This window comes from Melozone crissalis, unplaced genomic scaffold, assembly GCF_028551555.1.
Source record: "Melozone crissalis strain CALT ecotype California unplaced genomic scaffold, PUWL_Pcris_2 ptg000027l_1, whole genome shotgun sequence".
Classification (NCBI taxonomy): Eukaryota; Metazoa; Chordata; class Aves; order Passeriformes; family Passerellidae; genus Melozone; species Melozone crissalis.
Window position 1 is genome coordinate 88,132,744 of NW_026535805.1, and position 13,373 is coordinate 88,146,116.

At 33.8% G+C, this 13,373-nt stretch overlaps 1 protein-coding gene across 4 annotated transcripts in view; it reads left to right on the forward strand.

The window, feature by feature from the left end:
• GRIK2 (glutamate ionotropic receptor kainate type subunit 2) overlaps positions 1-13,373 on the forward strand; it is a 352,900-nt gene that overhangs the window by 327,557 nt on the left and 11,970 nt on the right. For 3 of the 4 annotated variants that reach the window (XM_054280406.1, XM_054280404.1, XM_054280405.1), the window contains one exon: positions 9,849-10,099. In XM_054280406.1, the coding sequence (XP_054136381.1) occupies positions 9,849-10,099 (251 nt within the window). Of the gene's footprint in view, positions 1-9,848; positions 10,100-10,305; positions 10,950-13,373 lie in introns of those variants that run through there. The other variant, XM_054280407.1, reaches the window with a different exon arrangement.

Sequence of the window (13,373 nt, forward strand, 5' to 3'; positions counted from 1 at the left end):
CTGAGAGACTTCCCTGCTTTCTGGTAGCTTCAAAATGTCTAATGTATCAGAAACAAAACAGTTGTAATTTAACAGATGTGAGTGGAAGCAGTGCAGAGGGGAGGTGTCTAAGTGACTTTTCCATATGTTTAAAATTGTTATTTTCTCAATACCTTCCATTAATTCTGTCTCCAATTTTGCAGAACTTGAGTATCATCCCCTTCACATTGGTGCTTCTTTTTTATCTTAGTTTTTTTTTCTCCTGGAGGTCTAGGCTAAGAATCAAAGAATGTTATGGTAGCAAGAGAGCCACAAGAAATTATAATATTGGCTTATTTTAAAAGCATTAAAATATATATATAAAAAAAGGATCCAATGGATCCTTTCAAAAGTAGCTGTTTGGAGTTTATAAATACTCCTTACTCTTTGAAGTTAAGTCCTGATTGTAACTGAAGCTGTTTTCCATACCCTGACATAATTCTCTTTTTACGCCTCCACCAAATTTAAAAGGTGGCATATTTTGAAGAGTCGTTTTGAAAACTTTCCTCAAATCTCAGACAAGACTAGAAAACAATGCCAGTGAGCACAATGACTGGCACTGAGCATTACTGGCACATTTAATTCAATTAATGCATACATTTGGCAGTGATCAATGCAGAATTAATTTAAGATTTTTTTTTTCCCAAGAGACATATTCTTAAATATTTTTTGTAGCTTTTCTTAAACATTAACAATATTCTGAAATCAGAGTTCTATGCTGCCTTGTTTAAAGAAATAAAAGAAAAAGAACACCCTAGGCTCCAGAGAGAGACAGTTAGTGAGATTTTCTTCTACTCTTCCAGTAGCTCTGTTGTGTCTGACACTGGTGGGTAAACAAAAGGACTATTCTTTTTACGCATCTATAATGATATATATTTATGTAAAACCAGCATAGCCACAGATATGAATGATACAGAAACCTTTCAAAAAGAAGTTTCAAATCTGAAAGGCATAACAAATAAATTGTATATCAATTCAGTCCCTGTTGTGAACAATTGTGAACAATACTCTTGGTTGATGTAACTGAAACAAAATTCTACATATCTGAAAATAGTGAACAATTTGGAAGTTTAAAATTTTCATTTTTGCAAATGTATTCCCAGATTTCCTCTGTCAAGTATGAAACCCATTCAACATTGGCTGTCAATTTAATCTTTGTTGTGATTTCAGAATCTGTAGGTATTTCCCGCTGATACTGTGGGGGACACAGGACATCTGAGCCACCTTTGTTAGGTGTTGTAAAGAACTGGTCCTGGAGAAAAGTTTCCATTTCACAGTCCAGAACTCTACTTAAAAACTGTGCATATTTTCTTATGTATATGTACACATATACCCTTAGTTAAAAAAAATTCGCTTTGAATATAAATAGAGGACATGTAAACATCTTCCCATTGCCTACAGTTTACAAGATCTAAAATAGCAGTAATAATACTACTATTAATAATAAGAATAGTAATAATAATTCTAGGCAATAATTTCTTTTTATGGTTAAGACACCCCAGATCTTTTGAAGCTACTTGTTACCATCAGACCATATACATTACCTAACATGAGAAATTTTTACTGGTCCTTAGAGATGAGGCACATAAAAAAATCTGTCTCTGTAAAAATAAATAGGAAACCATGTACCAAGACAGAATACCTTTTTCTTATGCTTGCCTGCACTTAGTCTGTAATCCTTCATACAATATGAACTGTAATATTCATCACTTATACATGCATAAAAGTGCTGAGCTTCAGTTCTCCTATAACTAAAACAAATTAATACATTTGTCTTCATTAGCTGAACATAATGAAAAAAAAAAAAAGGAGCAAATTATTTATTTTTATGCAGGTCAAGCCATGTATTGAAACTAATTCGAGAATTTCAAATGCCTGAGCAGTTAATTTATTATTTCGGAAATGTAAGAATGTGTAACTAACATATTTGATGAAAGAACTGTTTTTTATAGTTGCCTCAGGATTATGAGCATATTGAAGCACTGTCTGGGAGGCATGCTGAGACTCAGCTTTATATCAACAAGGAATTGCCAAAACATTTAACATCCTGTAGTGTTTGTGAGCCAGCTCTGCACTCGAGAAGAGGCTTCTAGTAGGAACTTACCAAACACATACAACCAAAGCAAACACATTATTAAAACTTCATGTTGATGTTATTGTGCCTAGGACATAATGTGTGGTATTCCCATATGTTGTGTAAATGGCCTAGGACTAAGTCATATGAGAAGCAGCTGAGGGAGCTGGGGTTGGGGTTGTTTAGCGTGTAGAAAATGAGGCTTAGGGGAGACCTTCAAGAAGGTCGGCCTTTTCTCCCAGGCAACTAGCAACAGGACAAGGGGAAATGGCCTCAAGCTGCTCCGAGAGAGGTTCAGGTTGGACATGAGGAAGAATTTCTCTGCTGGAAGTGGTGGCAAGTACTGGAATGAGGTGTCCAGGGAAGTTGTGGAATCACCATCCCTCAAAGTGTTCACAGGACAACAGGATGTTGCACTTTATGCCATGGTTTAGTTGACAAGGTGGTGGTTGGTAAAAAATTGGACTTGATGATCTTGGAGGACTTTTCCAAAATTAATGATTCTATGATTCCATGAATCTACGGATTGGATTGACAAAGACTCATCTACAAATTTAAAATTTCTTTGGCCTGATACATTGTCCTTAATTAGAAAAAACTGGTGGACAGCATCCCAGCACATGGTATTTCCATGGTTTGTAGTTAGATGAACCCAAGGCCACTTCACACCTCAGTTCATATCCATGATGATACAATTAATAGCAAGATATTAATTGTTTACAGAATTTCACTTATAGCTCACTAAAGGATTGGGGTGTTCTGCAAGAGTGTGAAATGAGTTTTCAGCTGGGACAGATTTGTTATGACCTTACACTTGTCCTTCAGCATAATCTTATCTGCCTGACCAAAATCTTTACATATACCTGAAACACTTGTAGAATTTCTTTAGGCTTTGTTAATTCATCTGTTTATTGTTGGGTAGTGCTAGACAAATATTTCTTTCAAAGGAGGCTGTATTTGCAAACCATTTATATGTGAGTGTCATAGATTTGAAAGGTAAATTGAAAAAAGAGAGCACTGTACAAATATCAAATACTATTATCTGTGGCAAAAAATATCATTGATTTTCTCACTAGAGATTTCAACAAAGATGTCTTCCCATTCTGCAGCTGTGCAATCCAGCAGGGGTAAAGAGATAATAGTGTATTATGATAATGATCTTTTCAAATTTTCTGTGATGTTAAAAGGCATAAAGAGTCTATGAAAAATGTTACTATCACTCATTTATTTAATCTAAAAGATGTGCTTTAGAGCAGTTTATAATGATAGTTTGAGGAATGGTTGGAAAAAACTTAACCTGTGTCAGAAAAAAGAGATATAGCTGGGAGGCTAATAAAATAATTTAACAATGATCTGAGCATTTAAAACAGTAAAAACAATCCATAAACATCTTCATTTTGTTCAGGTTATCTTGATATTACAAAAAAGAAACTGTGTATTTAGTATTCAACCTGTTATTGTGCCTTATTTGAATTACTCATTATAGGCAACCATAATCCTTTTTTGTTTTGTTTTATAATATATTCACTGTGAAGGATAGGTAAGTTTTAATCTAGTTGCAAATTGATATTTTTAAGTATGTTCTTTTCCCTGTCCTAAAACAATAAGTACTTATGAACATGAGAATTACTTAATGGCTACTGTACTTCCAACTCTCAAATATTCATCTAACTTTGATATATTTTGCATATTTATGTTTGGGCAATTAATATGTAATAAATCTCAGCTACATCACTCATCTTGGTTACATTTCAGCTTTATATATCTACGTGAACTTTAAAACAATGGTTCTATAAAGAAATTACCAGAAATTAGCCTCAGCTGGGAGTTGGTTATGAGTGGGAAGAAGTGAAAACAATTAGAGAATACACCACCCAAGAAAGTGTTTTGATTACATTTAGCATAAAACACTAATTTTAAGTATTCCCTGATTTACCAGAAACTTGTCTTTTCCAAGTCATACATGTACCTCAAAGATGAATACATATATATATATATATGTGTGTGCGTGTGTGTGTGTATATATACATGTACAGATGCATATATATATATGTATATATATATGTAATGGTATAATGAGCTGGTTTGGTTTGAATTTTGTCTTGAATGTTTGCAGTTTTAATTTAGATATGGGGTAATCTAGACTGCTAAAATCTAGTAAGACAGTAAACATCTACTGAGGATTTTTCATTATAATATCTGCAACTTAGTGAATATTTTCTGTTTACTCCATGCCTAGTATTAAAATATTATAATCCTAATGTAATAGAAGGTATCTGGGTTAAAAATAAGAATCTACAAACACTGATGTTTTTTTCATCAAAAAGTTGATTTTGAAAACGGAACCAGGGACTGGGAACTGATAGAATTAATTTTCTTTGTTCATGTATTTCTTGGAGTTTTTAGAACCCACCGATAGGAAGAATGAACCAAGATACATTGACCCTTCTTTCTGTTGCTTCCTCCCCATCCTGCTTAGAGAAGGTGAAGAAGATTAGGGAGCTGAGGTGGTTGTAAATTTCAAAACAAAAACATTTCTGTGGTGATAAAATAAAGGCTTGTCCTGTAGCCACCACCAATACTTTCCTACAGCATGTAATAACTGTGACTGTCAGTCCTTATTACTGAGTGCTGACTATACTCTAGATTCCTGAAAGGCTTTTCAGTCCCTGTGATAGATGAGGCTGTAGGAAATAGTTTTTCTATGGTTCTTCATAATCTGAACATCTACTCCACAGTTAGGTGTAAACTTTCCATGTTGTTTCTGTCCTGCCTATGACTGCAGTATGCATGACCCTTGTGAGAAACTGAACTCCACATAGTGTGTGGCCAGCTGTCTCCCAGGAAGGATTGTCTGTTCCAAAGGACTGAGCTGAATTTTGTCTTGTAAAAGTAAAAGAAAACTTTTACCACAGTAACAGATGATCGGAGATAACAGAGCAAAACAAACCCCAAAACTTTCAAGTATGATATGACTAAGCACACAAGCAGTTTGGTGGCACAGGATTTAGCTTGTGGTTCTTGGTAGGGCTAAGTGATTAGATAAGAGAGATGTTGCTAAGCTAAAACTTAAACGATTCACCCATTCCCAGTACTATAAATGGTGTTAATCAGCATTCTTATGGAAATTTCAGTCATGCTTAACTGGAGTGAGATTGTGATTTACACACAGACTATCTTTAGGACAGATAGATCAAGGTGGCATAATCACAATAGGAATGGGTTCATGCTGAAAAACAAACTCAAAACAAATAAGACATAACTCTCCCATTCTACTGAAAGAAGTTCTAAATTATATTAATTTTGTACCTACATTCTGAATATGATGGTGTATTCCTAACAACCTTTGTCTTTTGATTAGGCCAAGTACACAGAATAGAAATAATGTTGCAAGATAAATAGAACTGTCTTGGGACTACTAATAACAAAAGAAAAAACAGAAATAAAAGATGCTATCACTTTGTATTCAGAATGTATTCTTCCTATCTAGAAAATCAAAAATAACATGTAGAAATGTCCCGTGGGCATATTTAAAAGCATAGGCAATTCATAGTCATTCCTTTTGGTAAAGTGCCCCTGGCTCAATGGAACAAAAACTTTCCTGGCTCAAAATTTTCTTACTGAAGGAGTTAGCAGAATGCTGCTCTTCCTTTTGATTTACTTAAAGACAAAATCAGTTCTACAAGTCCCAATATGCTCCAACAGCTTTCATGTGATAGAATGAGTAAAACAGACTAAGAGTAACCAGGCAGGAGATTTTACTAAGTTAAAATCTAGTAGGAAGCTTTTTCAAAACCAGTTAGATCAGCAGAATTTCAAAATACTAAACTACAAGCAGTGCAGCCTCAATATAAAAATCTTATGTGTTCATAATTTATGTTTAAACATATCATTATGTGCATAAATCTTTACATATTGAGACTTCAGGGCAGAAAACATGTCTATGTATAACTTCTGCAGTAACTCTGGGAGACTGTTAGTTTTGTAGAGATGCTTTAGAAAAAGGTGTTTTATGCAAATTTTCATTTTTAGTTTAAACTTTTGTAAGTAGGTAACTGCAATTAGAAATTATTGCTTCCCCTATTGAGGTTGTTGAACTTGTGTAGGAAGGAAGAAACACCCCTATAATCTATAACAGAAGGGCTTAAAATTATTCTGGCAGAAATTCTCATTCCTGCAAACAGGAGCCAGAGAAGGATCAGTAGATAATTTATAGATTATATTCTGTAGATCCTCCAGCCCCAGTTTTTCATGGTAATAAATAATGAGTTGATAGGGAAACAAAAGAGGTAGAAACCAACAAAAGAGAGGAGAGAAAAAGTCAAATATTTCCATACTGGTCTTCTGCCTTTCTCTTCACTCAGTGGAAGATTATGCACTGACTTTTTCCCCTGATTTTGGAAGAGCATTTTAAAAATCACTCTTTTTTCCCTCCCTGTCTTCCCGCCATGCACAGGCTTGTAAGACTGGGGTTTTTTTCAGCTGCTTTTTCTTTGTATTAAAGGTTGAGATGTGAAGTTTCTATTTCCTCATGTTCCTATTTCCTTCTCTTTCTTTTATTTTTCTTTCTTTTTTTTTCCTTATGCTTTATTGCTTCATTCTTATTCATATTCAATACTGTAGGTATTTTGAAAATTCATTCATATATATTGACTGTGAGTATTAGAGTTTCTATTTTGCTTTTATGGCTTTTTTGTTTTTGTTTTGAACACTAAATTCTCTTTAATGAGGATTTAAATAAAATTATATTAAACACTTTAGATTTAAAAATGTAAAAAACAGGACGTGTGCTTCTTGCAACACCTCATGGTAGGACTTGAGACATCTTTCAGTCATGTGATGAAAGTGATAGAGAAAATTACCGTAAAATGTCAGAAATCTTTTGCATTTACTTGCTAACATTTTTCATTTCTGCAGGAAAAAGCAGCTGTTACATCCAGAGTGTAATCTGGGTGCCTTGAGCACATTCTCTATTTATTGCTTCTTTCTTTTTTATGATACCAATGTCATTCACAGATCAGTCTGTGGGACTTTTAGCCACTTCAGGTGCTTTTGGGTGGATTTTCCATTGCTGGGACTTACAGTCCTGTTCGTAAGAGAAAAAAAGCTAGGAGAAAATCTGGTCAGAGGAAATAATATTGCTCATATGCTTCCTTTGTTCTCTTAAGGGCTACTTGAGTCAGTATAAAAAGAATTAAAAATTCCTTTTCTCAAAGTATCAGATCATTAGGTGTACTCAATATTTGCTACAAAACGAAAACCTATGAATTTAGAACATTCTAAGTCCTTCAGAATTAGAATAGAACTACAGCATTCAATGCCAGCTTTTTCATGGGTATACATTTTTAAATGCTTGATTTAACAGCAGCAATATATGATGCCTGTCATCCCACATCGATCCTGACTTGTGACAGGATCACTTCTTAGACAGGATAATAAGATAAACAAATATTAACATTGCAGTAGAAAGGCCCTGTAATCCATTCCAGAATTATTTGTGCAAAACTTTGCAAGCCACAAATAATATTACAATTACTATTGTACTGAATCACTGTTATCTGTGTGTTTCCAATGCAACCTTCATAAACTTAACTAATTGTAGACTGTATTAGCCCATGCTTTATTGTTTCTGTCTGTGAATTTCTAGTCTATTTGAACAAGTTAATTTTTTAACTTGTTCAAATAGACTAGAATTGTAAGTGTAAAAATCTGATCCCCAGAAAATATAAATAATACATGAAGAATAGATGGTACTCACTATATTTAGACCAACAGAGAGTGTGGAAACAAAATGCAAATCAGTTTAATTAGAAAGCAGCCTGTCAGATCAGAAGACAGCTTAAACTGAGTCCAAGACTATTTCTCTGAATCGAATGTTATTTAAGTTGTTGTTGTTAAATATTTATATGCAGTGTAATGTTGAAAATATCCCCAAAAGATTACAGAATGCACTTACACTTCCCCAGGCTCTTGTGGACTAATCACTTCCTTCTTCCATCCGACTGAAGCAACATGCCAAGAGTAGGGTTTGAGACCTCCAGCATAATCAGGATGGTCTGAAATGATGTGACTCAGGCCCCTGAATGCACAAGGGAGTAGAAGAGAGTTTGTTTTCCTTTCTTTATGCTTCCCATATAGTCCAGTGCAAACACAGTTTACCTCCCAGCACAAAACATCGTCCTTTTCTAAGTATAGATGGTAAATGCACAAGTCCTTGCAATTTAAATACTTTGAGGTTGGCTCTTCACACCTTTTATTCTTGAATAAAGGAAAAGGTGCTTTTGCATTTTGTAATTAGTTCTTTCTATGTTCTATACTGGCACAGCAGCTCTTTATTATAAGCTTTCTTCTCAAAATAAGTTCTACATATGTAAAAAGAATTTGAAGAAATATAGAATAAGTTAAAAAAGTATACATATTTTCCAACAGTTTTAAGACTATAAACATCTTATCCATGCATTTCTTCAGTTCCTCACAGCTGATCACAGTGCATTAAATAGTTAAACAGGCAGCATCTCTCTAGCAGATACAGAGGATTTTTTTTCAAAGGTAAAAAGTTAATGAATATGCATTTTATTACTCAGCTGAAAGAAACCCTAAAGTCTATAACCAGTAAGTAGCATTATTATGATAGAGAGAAAAAGAGGAGGGATGCATTATAGAATTGCATTGATATGAGCAGAAAGAGGGGATACCATGCCTTTTCATCTACTCTTTTTCTTCCTTTCCTGAGATTTCTTAACCACTTTAATGAAGAGTCTTTTGTTCCTGTTTTCAAAGGACAAGAAAAATGATGGCTTTGTTCTCTACTTAAACATTGCACAAGTCTTAACAGAGAAAGCACTTCTAACAGACACGATTTACTCTCTAACATGCAGAAAATAAAAGCCTTCTTCATCTCCATTATTCAATTATCATTTTACATTTTAAAATACTCATTGAGAAGCCCTTATGCACAATGTAAAGAAAAAGAGAACAGATTACATACAAAGATGTGACACCAGCCTTTGAACTACCCCTTAAATTTTTAAATGTTCAAAAGCTACAAAATTATAATGTAATTTTAAAACAATTAATTATGAGAAAGAAATACATCAAAATATGAGACTATACATCCCTGATATCCAAACACTGAATATTATCCTTCTGAATTCTTGCTACCTGGTACTGTTAATAAGTAAGTGCATGCTGAAAGGTGTTTTAAGTGCATGAAAATCTATCAAATCAAGACTGTTGTGGGTTGGACCTGACGCATAAATTGTTTCTCCCTCATTTAATAAAATGACAGGATGAAGTATTCGGTAAATATCAGAACTTCTATTAGCTTTATGATAACGAGCTATGAAGCAACATCCTGTAGATTTACATATATTAAACTAAATCTAATGAAGCCCATTTAAAAACTTATTGGGAAAAAATTGAAAAAATTGAAAGAATACTCTTTGACTGAGTATAATATTTGGGCATGAAGAAGTTTGAGAACATGGGAGTAAATGTGATAGGAATTGTTGCATCAAGTGGCATGGCTTACTGGAAGCACCAGCTGGATCAAGTTTTCTGGATATATATTTGTGTGAGCAAGCAGGTTTGTATTTATGTGACCAGTGTGATTGTCTCGAGAAGCAAATGGTTTTTTTACTAATATTATGGCTGTTAAAGATATAGTTTTCTTGAGTTATTATTTATTCTTATTTGGAATAACAAACATTTCATTTAATATATTCCATGCGATATTTCTTCCCTGTGTTCTCTTCAGGTTCTCCGTATAGAGACAAGATCACCATAGCGATTCTTCAGCTGCAGGAAGAAGGCAAGCTCCACATGATGAAAGAGAAATGGTGGAGAGGCAATGGTTGCCCAGAAGAGGAAAGTAAAGAGGCCAGTGCTTTGGGAGTCCAGAATATTGGAGGAATCTTCATCGTGCTGGCCGCAGGATTGGTGCTTTCTGTCTTTGTGGCAGTTGGGGAGTTTTTGTATAAATCAAAAAAAAATGCCCAGTTGGAAAAGGTAAATATTGTCATTACCTGTTTATTTTATATTATGGTCTATTTAAATAATACTTTGAACATTTTGTGATGTTTAGTGAAATGTAGGTGATGCATAGTTATTTTTTATTCTTATAGTTAAGTATTTGTATAACAAAGGATGACAGCAAAATCTCCAAAGTTTTACATTTACAGCTTTTAATTTTTCTTCAATGTGTTTAATTGTAGCCAGATTTCAGGACAAGTGACTATTTCTCCTCTTATTCAAGCCTGAAAAAAGACAGCTTTTTACTCCTGGAAGTTCACTGCAGTTAATTTTATGGATGAAGAAGAAATCTGAAACTGTAATGGGAAACAAATTAATCTCCTACAGATAATTCTGATTTTCAAAAGACAAACTCTCTGTAGCTCAAAGTCAAGGTCTAAAATTATCTCTATAGAAATGTTCTTTATAGGAATTTATACTTGCAAAGTTGTCCTGGTAACATCTGGAAAAGAATACATCAACACAATTCTTTTTTTTGGTGGGTTTACTACTGATATGTTGTCCTGTAATTTCAAACTGACCCAATATTGAAAATCCTATTGTTAACTTGTTGTGTACTTGCAATTTATACAACCAGAATCCTGTAAATGTGCTAAGACTAATAATATATTGAAAAATTTGTAGCTGAAATTATAATTTTTTGCATAATAAATAAATAAATCTTTCTATATGTATGTGCCCATGTCTAAACCTAAAATAAAATAGTTTATTTTATTGCTATGGCAAAATCTGAATTTTAAACATTGAGAAAAACTGTTGGATTTTGCTAGGTCTTTTTGATTTTTACTTTTGAGGAGATTGTGACCTATGACAATTTTTAAATTTATGTTTAGAAATGTAATTTAATACCATCAGTAGTAAATCCAAAATATATATTTATATTGGTATTTTTCCAGATGATGCTAGTGAGCTTTTGTAACTTGAGTCATTACTCAGAAAATTTACTATTTGTTTTTGCTTCTTTTGAGGCAACTTTTTGGTACTCAAGTTTCCTGTTATAAATATATTGTTAAGAATTTTTTTCTAATGCACACTAAGGCAGTGTGAGGTTTCAAGGTCCTAAACACTGTTTGAACATGGGTACATTCATTTATTGTTGAAGGACCCTTTCAGTCCTCTTCTTTTCAATACTGCAGGCTAATTCCTTCTGTTAACATACTATTGGAATGTTATGTTTCTGAAATGAATTTGTAAGGAAAAATAATACTGGTTACTTAAGAAACCCATGTAAATATCAATAATTTTTATCCATTCCTAAAATGGATTTGGATCTTATATGAATATCAGTAAAATTTGGTTTAGCTTTTCTGGACTTTTAGCATACACTCAATTAGAAAAATAGGACTGCTTTGATAATAATTTTGTTACGTGAGTTCATTATTTTACAGGGTGTAAATACATATGTGACAGTAGCAGCATGTTGGAAGTTGAGCATGAGGGGAAGCAAACAGAAACTTTCTAATTAAGGACTTTTTTCCTTTAAGTTCTTTAATATTTGTGAGTTGAGGGGAGGGGAAAGAGTTAGTTTATGTTTCTTTGATTTTTTTTTTTTTTAATTTTTCTTTTGTGTTTTTTTTTTTTTCTCTCTTGTTTGCTCATTAGTGTTGGATAGAGATAACAATGACTGGAGGAATGTGACCTTTCAAAAGCATTTGTACCAGAAATGTTTAATAATCAAGTATTTAGATACTTTTAAAAGTTAGGAATAAATCTGAATCAGCTGAGTTGAGCTGAGTCAGGCTTCTCTCCTTTCTTTCCTCCTTGACTCCAATCACTTCCATCTCCTCCCTGCTGCTCCCAGATACCCTGATATCAGCAGACCATTGAAATTGCACTGCAGTTTTATTTATGGAATGAACTTAAGAGGAAGATGATGCTTGCATCCCTACACATGGCTTACCCCAGCATCCCCTCACCCAAAAACTTTCACCCTCACTCTTCTTGCAGCACCCAAAGACTTTCAGAAAACACCTTCTTTCAACCTCTCCAGGTATAGCAGATCCCCTTTGCCTAGGAGAGGGAGAACAACAGCAGCCTAGGGCGAGATGAGAAATCCTGTCAGTCTCTACAAGTCCTGCTGAGATGAGCAAACAATGCAAATAGTGCTGCCTTGGACATCCTGTGGGATAGAGGAGGCACCTGTAACAGTTTGGTAACATTTGTGGTTTCATCCCTTAGGAATCAGAGTATTGTTCTGGCATAGTGTTTGTCAGTATTTGGGAAGATCAAAGGTCATATTAAGAACCAAAGAAACAAAATGAGTCAGATAACTTCATCTGCTGAGTATATGGAGTATCCTGAGATATAAGTAGGCATGAGTGTTTGCTTTTTAATGTGTACCGAATACTCATTTGTACTTCCAGCAGGGAGGCAACAGAGATTGAAATTGTATAATATAGATATGGAGTTTTAGAATTTTTTATGTCATCCTGCTCTTGGAGCTTGCACATAAACAAGACATTGTATGGTGTGAACCTGTTTGGAGGACTGAAATCTTGAAAGGAATCAAGCTCAGAAAAACAGCAGATAAAATGGTGTTATTCACTAAAATAAAAAATGTTGCATCTTGTAAGAAAAGATGGCTCAAAACATCCATGCCCCTGATGTGTTTAAAAGTCAGAAAGAAATGTATGACACTCCTGAGATTTTCTGTGAAACAGATGATTTTATGCCACCATAACACTTTCCAGACAGAGGGAAATTCCTCTCTTATTGACACCTATCAAAAGCAAAGATAAGACTGGATGTCATCACAGTTAGACTGCCAGTCACTGGCACTTTCTAAAGCTCGCTTGCTTGAGAAATAAGTATCCTAAATTACTAACTATTTTCTAGAAAATCCAGTCATTATGAATGTGAAAACAGCTATATATGGATTAAATTTTGCTGTCATTTCTAGCCATTCAAAACTCATTGAGCCTTCAGCAAGATGGAACTAGGTATGCTTGTGTAAAAATAGCAGATGTAAATTTTATTAATTTTGAATTGTTCAGTACTTCATATAATGTAAATCGAGACACACACCTTAACTATTTGTTAAGAGATGAGGTCATACACTTCTTATAGTAAAAAGCACTAGATTCAGTCTCAACATGTACTGAAACAGTAAGTATACAACCAACAAAGTATATCTGGAGTTACACAGTCAAAAATAACATAAACATCAATTAAATTAACCTCTCTGAAATAGTTATTTATTTATTTATTATTTATTATAAAAGCAATAAGAACAATAAGTACATTAATAGTT